Source organism: Anolis carolinensis, chromosome 3 (genome assembly GCF_035594765.1).
Source record: "Anolis carolinensis isolate JA03-04 chromosome 3, rAnoCar3.1.pri, whole genome shotgun sequence".
Lineage (NCBI taxonomy): Eukaryota > Metazoa > Chordata > Lepidosauria > Squamata > Dactyloidae > Anolis > Anolis carolinensis.
The window spans coordinates 254,550,949-254,572,925 of NC_085843.1; the positions used below are offsets into that span (position 1 = coordinate 254,550,949).

The 21,977-nt window shown below is 37.8% G+C and overlaps 1 protein-coding gene across 1 annotated transcript in view; it reads right to left on the minus strand.

Moving 5' to 3' along the window:
- slc9a9 (solute carrier family 9 member A9) overlaps positions 1 to 18,185 on the minus strand; it is a 373,122-nt gene extending 354,937 nt beyond the window's left edge. The window contains exons 1-3 of the mRNA XM_008106200.3: positions 17,751 to 18,185; positions 8,231 to 8,433; positions 1,556 to 1,633 (exon numbers count right to left, since the gene is read on the minus strand). Of these exons, the coding sequence (XP_008104407.1) occupies positions 1,556 to 1,633; positions 8,231 to 8,433; positions 17,751 to 17,925 (456 nt within the window). The 5' untranslated portion in view covers positions 17,926 to 18,185. The remainder of the gene's footprint in view (positions 1 to 1,555; positions 1,634 to 8,230; positions 8,434 to 17,750) is intronic.
- Between the last annotated feature and the right edge of the window lie 3,792 nt (positions 18,186 to 21,977).

The window sequence follows — 21,977 nt, forward strand, 5'->3', positions numbered from 1 at the left end:
ACAGAAATGAATATGAATTGGTCTTTAAAACTTTGATACCAGGAAAGACAATTTCATCATGTTGCAGGATAATTTCTTTTCTTTCTTTCTTTTTTTTGGGGGGGGGGGAGGGGGGAGTAAGGTGCACAGTCAAACCAACCAAGCATGTCCCTTGGAGCTCCTGATTCAGGTTGTCTCATTTCCTTTACTTTCATGTAATATAAACTTGTTGCCTTGGTACTTAACTCATAGCTAAGGTAATTGGTTAGCAGCTCAGGATTCAGTGACAGCAGCTAGTTGGACATGAACTCTTGTAGTGCAGTAAAGGCAGCTGGCTCATCCATAACAGAAAAAGCAAACTTGAATACATGTGGCTCCATTGTTCTATGGTGTCAAAGTAGTTACTACAAGATCCCTTTGCATACTGATCCAGACCAACATGGCTATGTCTTTGAATTTTAGTAACATACTGCATTACTTTATCCATAAGTGATAAGTAATATGTCAGGCCTGCACAACCAGCAGACCTCCAGTTGTTTTGTACTTCAGCTCCCAGAAGTTGGAGGCTCAAACATCTGGAAGGCCGCAGGTTATGCAGGCCTGTAATATGTTATTGTTGTGTGTTTTCAAATCATTTTTCACTTGTGGCAAGTTTTCTTGGTCAGTTTTTTTCAGAGGTGGTTTGCTTTTGCCTTCCTCTGAGAGCCATGTCACCCAGGGGTCTCCATGGCTGAGTGCAAATTTGAGCTTTGATATTCAAAGTTGAAGTCCAGTGCTCAAACTACTATACCATGCTGTGTCTCTAAGTAATATATAACTTTTGAAAAATAATAAACTTTGAGCAATATGTTAGTTTTGGAAGAGTGTTTTAAAGCTCTGATTTTTTTCCCTTTAAAATGTAATTGGTTTATATTTTGAATTGCATTACAATTGAAATGGATTTCATTAAATTCTCCCTTCAACATGATGAGTTTGTCTCTTTACTGGTATCAAAATGACAACATGTAGGCAAAATGGGTTGCAAAGCCCAGATTAGTTTACTGGAAATTCAATGTCTTGAAGAATACAATTGCCAATTTGTGATTAAAATCAGTGAATGTAGCCATTAGCCAAGACAAGATGAGTGAGTGATTCAGGGCCATAACCTTCCTTGTTGTGATGCATTATCAGCTAGAAAAAACTATATATAGAGGAAAGTCAGCATTCTTGATTTGTGTAATCAAAACATAGTTTGAAGTTGAGACTGCCCCCCCCCCCAAATTATCGGTGCTTAATGCGATCTTAAACTGCCTAAAGTAAGGCATTCTAAAGCATTCCCTAATTCAGTGGTTCTCACCCTGTGGGTCCCCAGGTGTTTTGACCTAGAACTCCCAACCAGTTTACCAGCTGTTAGGATTTCTAGGAGTTGAAGGCCAAAACATGTGGGGACCCACAGGTTGAGAACCACTGCCCTAATTGGTAGTTTTACTAATCTTTGTGTGGACCAAATGTGATCAAAGGTTTCAGTCAGGTCAACTGGGTTGAATCAATAACTGGGTCAGAGCACCTGCTGTAAATGAAAATAGAAACCACTCACTTTCTTTAAACTGTATCCTGCGTGGAATATAATGGGAGGTAGTAAAACATTGAAGAAGATTGAAGGATCAAAGGTCATCTGCCAGAAAGAAAAAGAAAAAAAAACAAGGTAAGAAGCATAAAGCAGCATTGTTTTTGGCCCTATTTTATGTGGCCAGTTAAGTACCCTGCAAAACTCAGTACTCATCAAAATTCATATCTGCATTCACACATACATCTAAAAGTAATGACTATAATACAGTTGGAAGACAGAAAAATATAAAATACTGTAGCAGAACTGTGTGTGCTTTTGTCACCCAAATAAGCAACTATAGCAGTTTCAAGCAGAGTAGCTGTATATGTTTGTTGAAGAAAAGAAAACAGCAAAAGGACGTGGAACAATGGTTTCAAACTACAGGAAAGGAGATTCCACCTGAACATCAGGAAGAACTTCCTCACTGTGAGGGCTGTTCGGCAGTGGAACTCTCTCCCCCGGACTGTGGTGGAGGCTCCTTCCTTGGAGGCTTTTAAGCAGAGGCTGGATGGCCATCTGTCGGAGGTTCTTTGAATGCGATTTCCTGCTTCTTAGCAGGAGGTTGGACTGGATGGCCCATGAGGTCTCTTCCAACTCTACTATTCTATGATTCTATGAAAAGACATTAGTAAAGGTAAAGGTTCTCCCCTGACATTAAGTCCAGTCATGTCCGACTCTGGGGGTTGGTGCTCATCTCCATTTCTAAGCTGAAGAGCTGGCGTTGTCCGTAGATGCCTCCAAGTCATGTGGCTGGCATGACTGCATGGAGTGCCGTTACCTTCCCGCTGAAGCGGTACCTATTGATCTATTCACATTTGCATGTTTTTGAACTGCTAGGCTGGTAGGAGCTGGGGCTAACAGCGGGAGTTCACCCCGCTACCCACATTTGAATCACAGACCTTTCAGTCAGCAAGTTCAGCAGCTCAGCAGTTTAACCCACTGTGCCACGGGAAGTTTCAAAAGACATTAAAGGTAAAAGTTTCCCCTGACGTTAAGTCCAGTCATGTCTGACTCTGGGGGTTGGTGCTCATCTCTATTTCTAAGCCAAAGAGCCGGCGTTGTCCATAGACACCTCCAAGGTCATGTGGCCGGCATGACTGCATGGAGCGCCGTTACTTTCCCGCTGGAGCGATACCTATTGATCTACTCACATTGGCATGTTTTCGAACTGCTAGGTTGGCAGAAGCTGGAGCAACAGTGGGTGCTCACTCCACTCCTGGGATTTTAACCTGTGACCTTTTGGTCTGCAAGTTCAGCAGCTCAGCGCTTTAACACATTTCGCCACCGTCATTGCATTACATTACATTACAGTTCTGTAAAGATTCACTAAATTATTATGCCATAAAACTTCTTATTTTTTAGGGTAACACGGGACTTTCTATTACATATGAATCAAATTTGCATGTGATGAATTCCAACATTAGTGAAGAGGGACATCAGCAAATTTATGTTCTAGACAAGTTGTCATGTAAGTGGAATATTATTCCTTAAATAGGATTTTAAAATTATGGTTTTTTAATCAAAAATGGTGCTGAAAAATAATGAACTCCAGAACAATTATTCTGACAATACTTAGATTTGGCTTGAAGGATGTAAAAACAATTGCCCACATCCTGGATAAAGTAGGGATTGTCAAACCTGAGAGCCTATTGATCACCATTACTGATAATAGTTTCCCTGGATCATAAATGGCTTGTTATAATTTTCAAAAAATTTCATGCAACAAAAGGATTGGGTGAATTAATAAGCAATGTTCCTACAAATTAGCAACATCACACAACTCTTAGTTAGCTTTTCTATTCCCATTGGCCCCAATAGGAAATAGTGACATAACAATAATCCACAATATGCTTATGCCAGTCTCATTGCCCAAAAGAGCTTGAGCTTACTTAGTCTTCAACATGCTAAGGTAAAGATGATGCAATATTGATGCAACAATGGGAATCTTTGCTGGCACAATTGTGCTGGATTAAATCTTTGTAAAGTGGTAAAACTGGTTGTGCAACTTTTTATTTAACTTTTCCACAACCAGTTTGCACAACTGCTTGATCAGTATAATCTGTATTGGATATCACCTCTATACTAGTTCTGAACAGATGCAACAGACAATAGAATGGGTCTTATGGTGGAACAATGACATGATTGGAAACAGGCTATTGTGACATTGCCAGTCCTGCAATCCCTGGAGTATCAGGCTACTCTCTGTCCCAGTGGCATGAAAATGATGCCTATACAAACATAGTCATCAACACAAATATGTTAACGTAAATATGAATTGTAGATGTGAATTGTATAATAATCTGTTAACAAGTTAAAGGGCACTAAGTATGTGTTATCCAATAGATATACAGATGGAACCAATAATATAGAGTAACACTTTTTAGCACGACTTAATTCTGAACTATAGCTTTTTAAAATATACATATAGATGTTCTCAGTGATATGTGTATAATTTATTTCTAAATAGATTACTCCCGTATTCGGCCTTTAAAAACAATCCGGAAATTTCAGTTGGATTGAATAGCCAGAATCCTATACCTGTTGTTGTTAACTGCTATCAAGTTGACTTTGTCTTATGGTGACATTATGAATAAGAGACCTCTGAATCACCCTATCAAGTGTCTTCCTTCTTTGAGTCTATCCATCTCAAATTATAGTATTCTGATTCCATTTTAATTGCCAAAGTTCTATTTTGGGATTTGCAGTTTATGGAAGTGTGTTTAGAATTCTTCACCAGAGTTCTAATGCTTCACCGAAGTAGAAAGCATAGAATTCTGTTGTATGGAACCATGTCAATTAAAGCAGAACTTCTGCCATGTTAGCTAAAGTGGAATCATGGTGCTTTAATTGTGTATGGTAAAAGGCTCAGATTCATCGATTGCATGAATGATTATCTAAAACTAGGATTACTCACAAATACAATATTTACCTAACCTAGAGTTTCCAAATGATTCACAATTAATCATGTTAGCGATAATACATATTTTTGAGCAACAAGGACTTAAAATGTTCTTCAGTACAATGAATATAATGACTATCCATGTCATGAATTTTGAGTGTAACAAGAAACTTTTACTTGTTATTTCTGGAACATTCCTTTTAGGGAATGATCCTTTTGGGCATTTTAATTTGTTTATGCTTGAGGGCACACAAAGTAACTGGAAAGTATTCTAACTAAAGGAACAATAGTCACTTAAAATAAAATAGAATGTTACTTATAACTATAAGCTAAGTATTCATAAGGCTTAGAACCAGATTTCACACTTTTTTGGATTTTGGAAAATCTGTATATACATAATCAAGATATCTCGGAGATGGGACCCAAGTCTAAACACAAAAGAATTATGTTTCATATACACCTTAGACACATAGCTTGAATGTAATTTTACATGATATTTCAATCATTATGTGCATGAAACAAAGTTTGTGTATAATAAACCACCAGAATGCAAAGGTGATACTATTTCAGCCACCAATGTGGATACTTTTAAGATTTTGGAATATTTTGGAATTCTGGATATGGGATATTAATTACTTTTTAAGGACAATGACTTGATTTGAATGTCATGTACCATGGAGTGACAGAATAGTACATATTCCCTTTCCTTGGTGTGCCTCCTTCAACACATTATTAGGAGGACTCACAACTAGGATGTGACCTTTTAGCTTCATCTCTTTCAACAGTGTTACCTTGCTTCTAGTGTTACAAAGCACAAAAGGAGCTATAATTTTAAACATTTTGTAGTGGGTATATATTTCTCTGTACTTGGCTAGTTCAACAAAGTGAAGACTGAGGGTTTGAATTAATGATTTTTTCAAGACCAATTTTGCAAGTCAGGTTAGAATTAATACAGATAGTTTTGGTACCCTAATGTATACATATATCACTACCTCAGTATCATTAAGGCTTCAGTGTTCTTGCTACCTGGTTTCACTAGCTACTGGTTAGTTTAAATTGCAAACCTGCTGGATTACAAATGTTATTTTTACAAGTCATTAGATTTTACTGTATTTCCAGTAGATCCTACTAGATTAATATATTTAAAAGGGAGAGCATGTCATTAACAAAATGGTCTGCAGTCCCTTTGTTCCAATGAAGTGCGTCTCCTTTATGGGGTTATGATCCTGGATGAATTATTTAGTTCTGTAACAATACAGCCTGACTCCAAATTGACTTCCTTTTTTTAATCCAACAGATAGTTCAACTCGATAAACAGGAAGTAAAAGCTCAGCATTTTTTAAAGCATTCCGCTTACTTTGAATTATTAAACTAATGTGAACTGGCTGGCCAATAACAGCCAGTGGTAAATTTTGCTGTGCTGACAACTTTATGGGGGGAAAGTTGGAGAAAGAATTTTTCATTTAGTCTTCCATACTGATAGTCTCAAATGCCACATTAACTTGGGGATTAAATCAGTGAGCAGGTTTTTATGCACCTGTCTGTTTGGGGGAAGGGAACAAATTTCATTGTAGTTATTCAAAACAAGGCAATAACATTATACACCCCCATTCATAAATACAGCAGAGTGAAGACTAATTTCAGAAAAGGCAATAGTGGCAGGTTGAGGATTACAGAACCAACCACAAAAAACATATTATGGACTGCGTGTTGTGGTTGCTTTTGGTGCTACTTCCTTGTTAAGCACAAAAAGGGAACGTAATTAAATATATTACATTTATGACCATCAGAAGAGCAGTACAGGATCAAAGCCTACCTGCTACAGCTTCTTGTTTCTCACAGTCTCTAATTTGTGGGTTGGAATCATGTAGATCTCCAGAAATCATTCGACTATAGATACAGCATTTCTCACCACTGCCTATGCTGGCTGGGAGTGATGGAAGCTGGAGTCCAGCCCAACATAAGGACTACTTATTTGCATGTTTATTCTAACTGGAAGCCTCTGGGAAACCCATATGAAGATTTGATTAATATAGTATTTTTCCACTGTAGTTCTGAGCATTGGTGATCAAAAGAAATATTCATCATACTTAGCCATGATAATTACATCAATACCACATAGGATTATGTAGCATATGCTAAATAAGTTATATAGCAATGTGTAGGACAGTGTTTGGACTCTTTGGATTGCTTCCTGGGCATTAACTTTGCTTGGAGGGAAACCATAATTTAGCACTATATCCAAATCATTTCAAACTACATTCAGCACTTGGATTCCTTTTTATTACACTGCATATTACTTGATCATCCAAATATTGTTTTGCTGCTTGCTTGGCAACTAGGAGTTGGTGGAAGAGAGGTTCTAAAATATGGAATCCACAGTCACAAGATATGTACATGACCATTAATGCTGATGGCTTAGAAAGAGAGATTGACGGGGGGGGGGGGGGGGTGAGATTATCAGTGCTTTAGGCATGAGAAGTATATTTTAGTTCCGGGATCAGAGGCATCATGCCCCTGCATACCAGTCACTGACAACATTGGTGGGAAGTGGCTCTGTCCATTTCATTTGGCTAAATGTACCAGACTGAAGGATAAAAAAGCTTTGAAAGTTGATGCCTTTTGCAAAGATATCTTGACAAAGATGCACTGTTTGTTGGATATTTCAAAGCTCTTGTGATTTCTTTATTCAACTTCCTTTAGCTCTTTTCACTAGGAAAATAATAAGTTCAGATAGCTTTTAAAGCAAAACTTCACTTGCAATTTTAGTGTAAGTGTCCTGTTTGCAATCTTCCTCTTTCATATGTGAACTACAACAGACTCGGGAGTTCTTCAAACCAAAATGACATTCCTTTACAGAGAACTCTTAACATCCATATGCCACATTTGTGAGAATACTTGTCCCTTTGATATTTGCACTGCACACAATTGTATTTCTCTGCATATATTTGGGGTGGTAGAGCCAGTGTGGTATAGTGGTTTCAGCATTGCACTATGACCTTGGAGACCAGGGTTCGAATCCCTGCTTGGCCATAGAAAGCTGTTGGGTGTCCTTGGACAAGTCACACACTCTCAAGCCTTAGAGGGACACAAAGACAAACCCCTTCTGAACAAATATTGCCAAATAAACCCATGATGGGTTCACCGCAGGGTTGTCATAAATTAGAAATGATTTGAAGACACACAGCGACAACAATTTGGGCTGAAAAACTATTATAGAGTATCGCTTTCTCTCCAGGTGTGTGTTGCATAATCATAGTGTTTAATTAAAAATTATGATAGATGTGTTTATAACATCATTATTTTGCATAGAAGTAACTTACGTAGAATTTTATCACAATTGAAATACAACCTCATTGTGTGGGCTGATTTGCCTGTCATACGCCACTTCCTCGCCCCTTTAGCCACAGAGTCCATTACATGATGCACATCTACTTCCAGTCGGACTCCATGGTGAAGATGAAGAGGAAGCGGCTTCCCGTGTTGCCTTTGCTACAATGGGGGGAAGCCGGGTGGCAAATGTTCCTAACCCATGGGATAAGTCAGGTGATGTTATAAGGCCCATAGTGTGAAAGCAGGAAGGCTGCGGCGTTTTTTGTGGTGAAGTGGGGTTAAATACAAAGGATTATTTTTTCTCATTCATATATTTTCTGAATGCATAGGAAAAGCTCATTCAGATGAAAAATTGCTTGTACCAAGCTTAAATCATGCTGGTGTCAAATAGAAATAATAATGTGAACTTGTATACCTCACAATTGCTTTACCTTTTGTAGCATGGCATTGCCTTGGTGTGCATTGACATTATGCTGGCTGATTTCTCTTTTGTACTGATACTCATATACTTGATTTGTTATGTTGACAAGCAAAGTGGGCAAGCCAGCTTCCAGCTTCTCACAGCCATAGACAATCCCCTTTGCAAAATCAGATGGTGCTGTAGCATACCGTAAAATCAATCCCATGATAAGACCTAAAGACAAAAAGAGGGAAGAAATGTCAGTAAAAAAAAGATGAAGGGTGGTTAACATAAAGAGCAAAAATGTAGTCATTTTTGTTGCTGACAAGTGAATATAGCATCTCTTTTTTGCAACACATTTTTTGTCCTTGATGTAGACCACCCTTCTTCAATCTAGGTAAAGGTAAAGATTTTCCCCTGACATTAAGTCCAGTCATGTACGGGGTTGGTGCTCATCTCTATTTCTAAGCTGAAGAGCCGGCATTGTCCGTAGACACCTCCAAGCGCATGTGGCCAGCATGACTGCATGTAGTGCCATTACCTTCCCGTCGGAGTGGTACCTATTGATCTACTCATATTTGCATGTTTTTGAACTGCTAGGTTGGCAGAAGCTGGTGCTAACAGTGAGAGCTCACCCTGCTCCCCGGAATTGAACCACCAACCTTTCGGTCAGCAAGTCCAGCAGCTCAGTGATGTAACCCGCTGTGCCACCAAGGGCTCTTCAATCTACTATTCTTCAAATGGGTTAAACTGTGGTTGCCATTCTAGCTTGGTTAATAGCCATTATACTGGTTAGAGATCGTTCTTGAAACTTTAGCCCATTTGAAACACATTTATTTGACTAAAGAAGAAGACTGGATCCAAAATGACCTGCTTTTGGTATTTCTTTTTGGGAACACTCATACAGTATCCTTCTGCATATTGAATAATTCCTAACATGAGCAGCTGTGCCTTCTTATTTGGATTCAGCTCTTTGCTATTCCATTTTAACCTTCTCACTCCCCTTGATATCCATTTGACTGAGGGTTGTTTGGTATCTGTAGAGCACCTATATGAGACTAGTTCACTTCTATCATGTGAATTTTGTTAATGACACCTCATGTGTCATCAACAGCAAACTATAACAGCATGTTCCAAATCAGTGCAGAATGTGCTCTAATACTATACCACACAGATATGTTATTATAATCTGGATTATGTGCTTCCTACATTTTCTTCTTAAAATGTTAAGTCCTATACCAACAAAAGCTACAGTTTGCAGTTAAAATAGCTGAATGTTGTGACCCAGTTGGTTGACCTTGTGCAAGTTATTGTTTCTCAGCCTCAGAGAAAAGCAATGATAAATACCCTCTAAGAAATATTGACAAATAAATCCTAGAATTGGGTAATCATAAATCAGAATTAATTGAAGGCTCATCACAACAGCAATAGTACCAATGATGACAATGAGTCTGGAATCAAAGTATTTGGCTTATCATAAGCCTGTCCATGATTAATATGTGAAGGTACGCACAAAAGCCTTTGTGCATTTCTGCCAATAATTGTGATTATTTGTCTGCACTAACCCTTGCATATAGTGGCATCAGCAGCATATCTTCTGGCAGGACATCTTTGGATCCAACCCAGTTTGTCTATCTGAATTAACCATTTTTAATGTAATCTTTTTATCTTATCACATATTAAAATCATATATTACATATATCAATAAATATTTTTATTTTAAGAGTCTTATAAGAAGAGATATAAGAAGAGATATAATATTGGTTATTTTAGAAAAGATTATCATTAAATCCAGTAATATAAACATGTAACAAAATTAACACAGTTCTGAATAATCCAAAACATGGCACAATCCATGGATGTAAATACTGTTCCACAATATTATTTGAATTCATTCACTGTAGCAAGTACTAGTCAAACATTTGTTTACTTTTAGTGAACGATTAAGTGTGAAATGCATAACTTTCTGATACTGGAATGGTTTAAAACTTGGGCTGGAAGCTACTGTTGACACCTCTTCCAGACCTCTCCCTGTCAGAAGTTTACCTTGCCCCCTACTAACTGAGCTGTTAAAAATTAAAGATGCCAGAAATGGGACTTGGGGCCTTATATGTGCAAAAGCTCTACTGCAGAGCTAACAGCTATCTTGCCATTTACTATGTGATTGGGGTATGTCGATCAGTCAATACAAGTGCCGGATGTTATGAATTGTGGGAGTTGAAGACCAAAACACCTGGACGGCCAAAGTTTGCCCATGCCTGTGTTAGGTTGTTAGGTTTTATTCCACACCTGAAATACGCTGTCCAAGGTACTGAATACTATCTCCCAAACAGATTTAGCATTTTGGGTTGCTCTTTTGAAGCTCAGAGGACAACATAGAATATATTTGCTATTTTTCATTTCTAAAACTCTCAATCATATAGTTTCTCTTAATATGATCTTTTTATTTTATTTGTGTGTTTTTGTATATCTTGCCACTTTTCCTCAAATAACTAAGTGTAATGGGATAGTTTTTAGGGCTATCAACATGTTTTCTCCATTCACATAAGAAATGCAGGGTATCTATTTGCTCAGGATCAGAATATACATAGGCCCTAGTCAACCCTGACATCTCCAGTTAAAAGCATCAGCTAACAATAGTGCTGGAGAACCAGACAGAGACAACCAAGAAGAGCAAAACAGGCAAATAAGTTCACTTCTATATGTCAACATCTTGTGTTTGCATATTTTTAAAACAAATTGAGGCATACCATTGAGGAGAAGAAAACGCTGTCCCTGTCCTTTCCAGCTTAGCATATGTCTACTCAAATGTAAGTTCTGTTGAGTTTGATTGGGCTTACTCTTAGGTAGTAGATTGCACCTTAAATCATTTTCCTGAAATGATGCATGTAATTTGGCAAGTGTCTGAAGAAACAGTAGCAAGAAGTGGTATAGGAAGAAGCAGAGTTTAGCTACTGATACCAGTATACTTTTTTACATTGAAAAAGGGAAGTCAAACATCTCTACTAATATCTTCCCACATTTCCTGGAGAAATAACTATATTTTTCTCTGGCAGAAAGAAAATGTTACGCATAGTTTAATGACATAAGGCAAGGGTTACTAATTATTTTTAATCTATTCATAGATTTAGATATTTGTTAATGCATTTATTCTATTGTGTTCTTTACTCCTTAGCACACCTTCATGTAAGTACATATTTTGATATCTTTTGAGTATGAAATATTTTTGAGTATGAAACATTTTTTTAAATTTAGCGATTTAATGTGACTTTGGAATTAGGTTTCATGCTCTCACAATAAGCCAAAGTATCTTGATAGATGAGCTTTTTTTAAAAAAAAGAATTCTGGATGTGAAAAATATCCGATTTGTTCTCTGCAAGCTGAAAAAGAGTTCTATTTGTGATCCAACAATATTCGTGCTCAATACTACTTAAAGCTATATTTTGTGTTTGTTTTCCTTTACTTTTAATATTATTAAATATACAAGTGAATTTAAGTTTCAGTCAGAATAAGAGTGTCCCACTTTCACTACAGCCACAAAATGCAAGACTATATCCAGTAAATGCACCCATTCTAAGACCAAATCCATCACTATCAGTATGGGTTCTAATTCAGCTACTTCATACTGGATCCATATGACCTCATCAGACGAGGCTGAAATCAGTGGCATGTGCTGGTTTGCCTTTCCCTTTATGATGGAGACTGCCGGCTCCCATTACACAACACATTGCATCTTCCGGCAGGACTCCATCTTAGAGGGGAAAGTGAACTGGCACATGCCGCCATGGTGGCAACACAGGAGGCTTCCCGTATTGTCTTGGATCAACTGGGGGAGCCTAGGCGGTAGATGCTTCCCCCAAGGGATGGGAACGTTGGTGAGTCAGACAGAAAAAGTGAAAGTGAAAGAAAGAGAAATTGTGGCATCTTTAAAACAGTTGTTAAAGTGGTACTCTCTTTGCCAAAACAGGACAGTTGGAGGATATATTCTTCATGTGTTTGCTACACAAGAGCACTGAGGACCTAAATAGTCTTTAAAATAATCTGATTTCTAACAAACCAAAGTAAGGACCTCTTCACATGTGCCACCGGAATCGCCACTGATTGTGGTGATTCTGGAAGTGTTCATCTGGGGGCATAAATATTTACAATATTTATATGGTGCACCTTACCCAGTCTACTTTTACAATCTCTCCGTTTTAATCCATGTTTTTATTAGTTCTTGTTTTTATTGGCTAATGTTTAAATTTTTTAATTGTGCATGTTTTTGTCTATTGCTGTGTTTTATACTGCTACTGTTTTTATTCGGGCTTGGCCCCATGTAAGCCGCCCTGAGTCCCCTTTGGGAAGATAGAGGTGGGGTATAAAAATAAAGTTGTTATTATTATTATTATAAACCAACTAGCCCGAACCAAAGCTGGCCTTCTTCATGGGTGGAGGGCTTCAACTGCCCTACCCCCCCCCCCCAATGTGTGCCTAATGGGCTTGCATTTCAGCTGCACGTGGGGTTTTTAGTAATTGAAATACATACTGGGTTGTTGTGTGTTTTCCGGACTGTATGGCCATGTTCCAGAAGTATTCTCTCCTGACGTTTCGCCCACATCTATGGCAAGTATCCTCGGAGGATGTGAGGTATATACATACTTCCTGGTGTCATTTCATGTCTTCACATATCTGATTTAAAGTGGCCCTGCCATAGGATTTTCTGGGAAAGATTTAGCCAAGGATGTTAGCTGCTGCCTTCCTTGCCCCGGATCACTGAGCGTGTTTCTGTGGCTGAAGAGAGATTTGAATTCTGGTATCCCAAAGTCCTAGTTCAGTATTCAAATGATCAGACTCTCCTGACTCTCAGATCTATAACCTACAGTTCTTTTTGTGACCAGAAAGTATAGGATTTGACCTCAGTGAACAATTTACTTCCAGATTTTTATATCTGCAAATCAGATGTTTAACTCTAATATTTGTATAGTATCTTCCCAAATAGGAGTTGGAAGTCAGTGTTGCCCAGATGTGCTTTTCCAGCTTGACTTTGATCGAGTGCAAGCATTCCACTTCTACATGAAAGGCTGGACTGCTTTCTCAGGCTCAGTTTGTGGTTGATAAGTTACAGACCTGAACTCTGAAGAGACTGTATCTGTTCCTTCCTGTTTCAAAATTGCAAGCACTCTCAAACTTCCCAGTTATAATTTAAGAATGTGATTATGAATCTATATGACAATGTCTCAGTCTGAATCAGCACATTTTCATCCATGTGAGCATGGATGTTTGCTTTGGTCTGCATCATACGCTAGGAAAATCCCCATCATTATTATAAGCACATTATACTACACTTCACTGAGGTGCCTACAACAGCTTAGCCTCAGTACAACTCAGAGTCAATGTATCCTCAATCACAGACAGTCTGGTCAGTATCACGTCTGGAGAAAGTGTATCCCTTCAGTTAAATAATTGAATACATCTGAAATTTGAACTACAGAAGGTTAGGAGATTTGTAGGCAATAAGCAGGCATTTACTTGCTTGTATTTAAGGCCTAACTAGGGGCATGGATGTTGGTATGCATGTAGAGTCTGACCCCAAACTTCGGCACATGCCAGAAGGTTTCTATATCTGCATTAGTTCCACTGAATGCCATTCCAGACCTTCAAGAATAAGAACTGTCAGTCACAGTAGCTTTGTAACTGTATTCAATGAAATAGTTATAGAATTCTTCATTTCTAGTACCAAAGGACTTGAGTGGCTGGATACATGCCAATATTTGGGAATGTGCATACCCACATCCTTGACCACAGTTTAGTCCAATGAATGAACAAGTAAGTTAGAATGGCAACTTAAAATCCCTTAATAGTTAGCAACCAAATTATCCACACATATGTCTGAATCATTTTGGGGATATTTCCTTTTAATGTGTGAATAAAATTATGTGTGTTTTCATATTCATGAAAATGTGTATACTTTGTTTTCTAATGTATTCATGTTTGCTATGCGAAACTCCCTAATGTATATACTTTCTATGCACCCTTTTTTCATTTTAATAATTGCATCACGAAGGTCCAAGCAGTATGGCATTGGCAACATCTAGAAGTTTTGCTGAAGGCTTTTATGGCTGGAATCATTGGAATGTTGTGTGGTTTCCAGGCTGTATGGCCGTGTTCTAGCAGCATTTTCTCCTCATGTTTTGCCTGCATCTGTGGCTGGCATCTTCAGATCCTCTGAAGATGCCAGCCACAGATGCAAGCGAAACATCAGGAGAAAATGCTGCTAGAACATGGCAATATAGCCTGAAAACAACAGAACAATCTAGAAGTCTGATTGAGTTCATATTCATGTAGTAGTCCTGGAAATGCAAATGATTTAAGTTTGATTATGTTGCAGACCAGACAAATTTCTGCTCCTATACATATGAGATACCTAGCTCCTCTTACTATGTTCGGAATAGGAATAAGTATCATAGCTTTCCTCATTGCTATCCTATTTCATTTAAAATTACATTATTCTCATTCCTTTTGTATGGAGGATACTAATAGGGGCCTCCAGATGGTGCTACAATTCCCATCAGCCCTAGCCACTGATGAAAGATGCTAATATTTTTGTGGGGAGGACTCAAACATTATTCATAATATGAACAAAATGCTAATGTTTACTAACTTATCATATCACTATATTCTAATTATAACATTTAGATAGAGCATGCTGATTTTCAAAAGTGATAGGTGATCAAGCATGATGGTTTGGTTTGTACTACATTCTGCAAATTTATTTAGAAGCTTTTGCAGATTAATATCAGAGACAACTCATATAGCCAAAGTGCAAGGAGATCGAAAGTTGTAAAGACTCCCTAGTGCAAAAAGAAAAGGAGTACAAGTGCTAATGGCTGTTGATGATGGTGAAATGACCCTACAGTGTTCATGAATATTTCAGAGGTTGCAAACTAGGAACATGGGTGCAATTACTACACATTATATATAGCTTTTACAATATTTTTTAATAAAGAAAAATATCTTAAAGCATTTTTTATTACACTGTAAATTCAAGAATTCCATCAGGTGCATTAAGAACACTTCTATTGTCTTGGACCATTTTCTGGAAATTCCTAGCACTAGCTGCAACATTTCATTCTGAGACATCTTGGAACAATATGTTCCCTTCCCAGCTTCTCCTGTCTTTCTTTTTAAGTTCTTAACTAGTTGTATGACTATATTTAATCAATGCAAGAGCATTTTTGCATTTTAACTCTGTAAGTCTATAAAAAAACCAACACACAAATACATATTTATGAAATGCACTAGCATCACTGCCATTATATTATTATGCCATTAAGCTTTAATTGCATTAGTCAATAAATCCCTCAATGGTGCAAAAGGAGTTTCTCAAGCTGTTCTTCATTTCACTTAGATCAGTGGTTCCCAGCCTGTGGCTGCGGCCCAGCAGTGAGCTGCGAGAACACTAATCCGGTCCACAAACCTCCTTCCTCTTTATTTATTTATTTTATTTATTTATTTCCACTCCTTTCTGCACACCTGACCAGTCCTGCCCCTTTTGGTACTAATGTTGGAGAGTTGGTCCCTGGTCAAAGTTGTTCTTGGTAAAAAAAAAAATAAAAAAAAAAGGTTGGGAACCATTGATTTAGATTCACCTATCTGAAACAGCTGAATGTTGAGCTTAACAGCTTCCTCTTTTCTCCCTGAACTCCATTTACTGCTTCAGTCAGGAAATGAGCAGGTGAGGTCTCCTAAAGGATGGAAAATCCTGTTATTCCACTAGGTTACCGAACTAATTTGTTTGTTTGATAATTTTATAGGAATTTCCTCTATCCTACATCTTCACACACTCCAGACAAAAGTTTGAAGGTTTTGCTTGAACCAAACAAAAATCTCCTTTCTCTTGGGTGAGAAATTCACCAACCAGCCAAATCTCTCTTCCCATCTTGGCTGTCAATGTGCCAAAACTAGGACTTTTGGGTCAGTGTGACCATGTGTGGATCCTGAGGAAGAACTGATACACATGGCCCAAAGTCCCTACCCATATTGTGCCTTTGCATCTTCTTTTTAATGGCATCTGTCTATCTGGCCACATGTGTGTGTTTGTGCCTTCAAGCTACCTGTGGACTTAGATTGATCTCATAAATGTCATAGGGTTTTCTTCCGTAAGGAATACTTATGGGTGCCTTTGTCTGAAATGTAGTTTTGAACACTTGGTATTCATTGGCAGTCTCCCACACAGGCAGTAACCAGGGCTGACTCTGCTTAGCTGCCAAGATCAGACAGGATCTGGTTTTTTCAATGTATAGTCCTGCCTAGCTGGTTCAACCTCTTACTTTAATCTCTGCTCAAATAAATGGACTTGATGGGCTCAATAGGGATTGTCCGATTATCTTAATGGTTCTCTGTTAGCATAGAATTTTCTATGGTAATCCATTCTTGCCTTGTTCAACTGCCTTTTTTCTTTTAAAATTCTGATTGGTATATTTGTTCTTTTATTTACTTATTTATATAATGTATACAATGCCAATAATGGCAGCAGAATAACTGATGAAGATTACCTCAATGCTGACTTCCCAGGAGCAAAGCTCACTGATGATGTTATAACTAAGTCACTGTTTTTAAAGATTGACAAAACTTTAGCACATCAAGATAGGCATCACAATTCATAATACATGAATGTTAAATATTTTTTAATACTGCATTGCAAGTATAAAATATTGTCTGCAAACTACCGGCTTCTATCCATTTCAATAGGAATTTCGAGGCCCGAGGAATGAGAGCACTACGTGGCTGTTTGCACACTATTTTTCTTCTTCTCCCAAGTGACATAAATGCAAGTATAAAGACAAAAAAGAAAAACTAAACCCTTCTCATACTGTGATATATATCACTTTTTTTTTACTTAGTATGTGGTTTCCTAGCTGTGAGGTTTGCAGAAGGTTCTTCTGATGCATGGCTCAGGAAATCAAACTCAGGAAATCCACATTTTTTAAAAAAGAGATAAAATGGGGTTAAATTCTGCTGACAGCAGTAGGAGAGTCTCATTTTTCACAGCCTGCTTGTCTTTTTTATTTTTTCCCTCAAGTTCCCAGCAAAAACAATAGAAATGTTCAGCTTTCTGAAACTACATCAGACTGTGAAGCTTTACACGGGAGTATTCTCTCCGCTTCTAATAAAGTCTCAGTGTGCTGCCATCTGGCATATTGGTAGATAGATTTCATCATTATCCCAAGAAATATAATCTCTTTAGACCAGTCCAGTAGTTTCAGGAAACAAACAAGAGTTTCAAAGATCTAACATGCTCCATAACACCCATTATATTGGCAGTCTGCTCATGACATTTACTTTTTTGACATGTTATCCTCTAGCTATTTTTTCAACAATGGGTGAGGAAGAAAGGAAAATACAGAGAGATGAGCTTCATTTGTTATTTTATGGCACAGTTCACTGAACTTGTGACTTTTATATTAATGCATTTCCCCTTGTTCAAAGTTTTGTCAACACTTGGCTCAAGTATCTAATTATACGTATCATGCAACAACTTTAAAATACCAAGATACCGAAACACTCACCATACACCATGGCGCCTCCAGTTTCATGCAAAAAGCGAAATCGGTGTGTTTTAAACAGCCAAATGGTGAGTATTGTAAGGATGAGCAAAAAGTTGAAAACCAACAACTCCACCGCACCCTGATGATAAAACTGGTCCTCATCTTTCACCGACCTCAGGATCCTTGACTTCTCCATTTCATCTCTGTTTATTTGCACTGCTTTATGGCCACTTCACAGATTTAGTTGAAAAATGCCAGGTTAAGAAACTCCACAGGGTAAAGCCCAAATGACTGCTTTGGTAAAAGAAAGTCTAGACAGCATTTAAATTCACAACAAGCACATCTGCTGTATTTGCAGCCTCTCGGCACACTGCCACAGCTCAGAATTCAGCTGGATTCTGGTTACAACTTCCTGTTTGCCTCTTAAAGCTGTCCTGTCTCATTTCTATCTTGGAGTTGCATCACTGTATAATGTCTTTTATTTTTATGGGAGTGGAGGATGGATGATATGAATGCTCTTCTTTATTGCGAAAATTTTCTTTGACATCTTATGGTGTATTTTTCAGTTTAAAAAACACACTTGCCACTCTAATTTTAAGGATGAGATAATAATGCAAGCAGTTCAAAAGACCCAAATCTCAATATCAAAGTGATAGTAGAATAAGAAACAAAGAAAGATCAGACCTGGTATTTTAGTTTTGAAATGAGGTCTGCAGATAAATAACTAAAGGTGGAATGATCACAATGAAATGTTTGCCTGGAGGGTCATGTTAAGCTCTTGGGAAACTCATGAGGGATTCAAACTCTCAGTTCAACTCAAGGGAAGTTCCCTTGAGAGGAAAAAAAAGGGCTGTTCACTTCTATTAGTTTTCTTCTGCATCGTTCTTTATCTTTGATGGCCATATGCCTTTTTACACAAGGGGCAGCCCTTTGTTTGAACAGCACCAATGTCTGGTGCTCTGTCCAGCCCATATCTGGTTCCAAGATAAGGAATCCTAAGCATATTTTCCTGCCTTTTTCCCATTATTACCTAAGAAGACTAACTTTTTAAAAAAAAGAATAGCTAATTAAAAATGAAATAGAGTATTCTATTAAAAACACTACATTAAAAGAATTCTAAGACATATTAAAGCATAGTAAAAATGATAAAAAATATAATAAACTCTGTTAAGTGACCCTTCTGCCACAGTAGGTTAAGAGCCAAATGAAAAGGCCTAAATGAAAAATTATTTGCTTCCTCATAAAGCAGATAAGATACCAAATGAGTTTCTCATGGGAGGAAATTCCACTACTTGGAGCAGCCACTAAAAAGGCTTTCTCCTGTGTCTTCACCAAACACACCTGTGATGGTAGTAGGACAGAAAGCAAGCTGAAGAAGGAGAATCCAGGATCTTCAAGTTGCCCACCAATAAGTAAAACTTATAGCAGACAGACTGAAAAGAACTATATTTCAATATCATAATATTTTCTAAATTTTATTTACATTAGCATATGTCAATGTGATGAACACTCATGTTCTCTTTTGCCTTCTTCTATGATGCAGCACTTCTTATCCTGTTGTTGTTGTTGTTTTTTGTTTTTTTGAACTGAGAAAACATCTAAATGACCACATCTCTATGGAATATCTTTGCTGAGATCTGAATGTTTCTTTGATTTAAACCTTGGGAGAGGGGGGTATTCCTTTATTCCTGTCAGCAATGCATAACTTCAGCAGACTATCATCCTTTATAGCCTTTATGTGGTTTTGTCATAATTTCTTCTACCCTGAAAAGTTCCCTGCATTGTTTTTCCAATGTGTAGCATGCTCCTTGGTCCAAGATGAGGCCAGGGATAGTAACCAAATCCAGTTTAGTTAAACCCAAGGTTTACTCTAAGAGGGGGTTTGTTTTGCTGGTGGTGGAGCACACAAGAAGTAGACCCAAGAGTACAGGTCTAGCCCCAACTTGGCTCCTTAAGGCCAGAATTTTTAAGCTATCACATACTTCACTACAGAAAAAACATTAACCATGTTGGCTTACTGGTTTTACCTACCATGAATATTTTAAAAGGAGCACCATTACTGCCAGTCAAGCTCATTGTATCAATTAAATCAGCAAAAAGGTAAAATTTTGACTTTTAAAAGAATGCAAATTGATGTCTGAATTTTATACAAAATGAATCCAAATTACAGCATTTTCTGCACCCTGATGAATAATTCTGTGTTGAAAACAACCAAATACAAATTTTGCACAAAATAAGTGTTCAGCTGTGAAGATTCTCATCAGCCATAGAGAATGTAATAATTAGGAGCATGCATTGTTCATTAGTCCTTGTAATTCAGATCAAATTTGTTAAATTCGTATTTACGAGGCAATATCCAATACATGAGCATTTACCACATCAAAAAAATAAGAATCAAAACTTACCCCATACTTTTTTGTTTTAGTTTTGTAAATCTCAGAAACTTCCTAAACTTGGTTTCATATTCAGTGCAAGGAAGCAAAACTGAAAACGCAAAGCCAAAAAGGCTGCTTTAGTACCATGTCTTTCCTCTGTAAATTAATGGCCTCTCACCATTAGGAGCGAGGAAAAGAGGGAGCATTGTTTTCTGGGAACAGCACAGAACTCTGGGAAATGTAGTTTGGGAAGGGAGAAGCCCTATGCTAGAGAATTCAAAAGGCCCTGCCCTAAACTACATTTCCCAGAATGCAGTTTAGTGCTCAATATCAAAGAGATTTGTCCCTCCGTAGCCAAGCAGAGTTCCAATAAATTATGATTTTTTGTTCCTGGGTTATACATGTTATTTCCTAATTGGGTCAATCATAAAAACATTGTGAAACTTTATTAAACTGCAAAAGCTTTGTTTTTGCATGAGGGACATTGTGTTATAGCACATTTTGCTGTAGTATACGATCCAGTCCACCAACTTAACATCATCATCCACCCATTAAGCAAAGTTTCTGGTGCAAAAACAAAGTTCCTGGAGTAGAACTACTACCCACAAAGTAAGGACTACACAATTAAACAGGAAATAGTACTTTCAAACTAGGAACATATTTTCTTTATTATTAAAAAGATGTTGTTGGAGTTTTACCCCAATAACTGTAAAAATGAAGGAGAAAGGAGCTCCTGAAGTTTCCCCAATTATTGTAATTATGCACAATTACTATAAGAAAGGGCCCCCTGGTGGCGCAGTGGGTTAAACTGCTGAGCTGCGGAACTTGCTGACCAAAAGGTTGGTAGTTCGAATCCGGGGAGCAGGGTGAGCTGTCGCTGTTAGCCCCAGCTTCTGCCAACCTAGCAGTTCAAAAACATGCAAATGTGAGTTGATCAATAGGTACCGCTCTAGTGGTAAGGTAACAGTGCTCCATGCAGTCATGCCAGCCACATGACCTTGGACGTGTCTATGGACAATGCTGCCTCTCCGGCTTAGAAATGGAGATGAGCACCAACCCCCAGAGTCGGACATGACTACACTTAATATCAGGGGAAAACCTTTACCTTTACCTTACTATAGCAAAATAGTAATGAAATTTCATTATTCTTGTTATAATAATGTTTTCACTAACTATACTTTAGAAATGAAACAACAGCACCCCCCCCCCCCCAGTTTTGTAATGACTTTTGAACCATGTTTTAATGGATCACACATCCCTAGTAACAATGTTTATCTTTAGTGGGCCATGAATTTGCCACATTAGCTGTACCCAAAACCAAGAAACAAGCTCCCAAGAGGATGGATAGAAGAAGAAAAGTCTTTTGAAGTCTTAAAATAATGCTTATGTTATATACTAGTTCTGGAGGTGCCTAGTTAAATGGTTTGTCTGTATGTCCTGTCTTTCCTCTTTTCTTTCTTTTCCATTTTATGATATCCCCAATTAACATTTGCATGGTCTTCGTGCATCTTTTAGAAAGGTGGTTGTGCTGTCAGTCATGTAGGCAATCCTTTTGAAGTTCAAAGTTATAAAGAGAGGGTCTCCTCCATTATTTCCCAGAGTTCGTCCGAGTTCGAATTCTGTTCCAATCATGATCTTCAAATTGCAAACAGATAATTGTAACTTGTTTTTGGAGACTATTAGGGTTGAAAAGGGCCCTTTTAGAGAGCATCTCATTATGTACTCAGTCATAAATCATTCCCTAGAAAAGCAAATGCTGCAGTTAAGTGAGCCATTCATACATTAAGGCACTACTGATGGGGGGCAGCTTTAAAACGCTTCATAAATAATTTCCTATTAAGATGGCTATTCTCAGTGCAGGACACCAAACCTC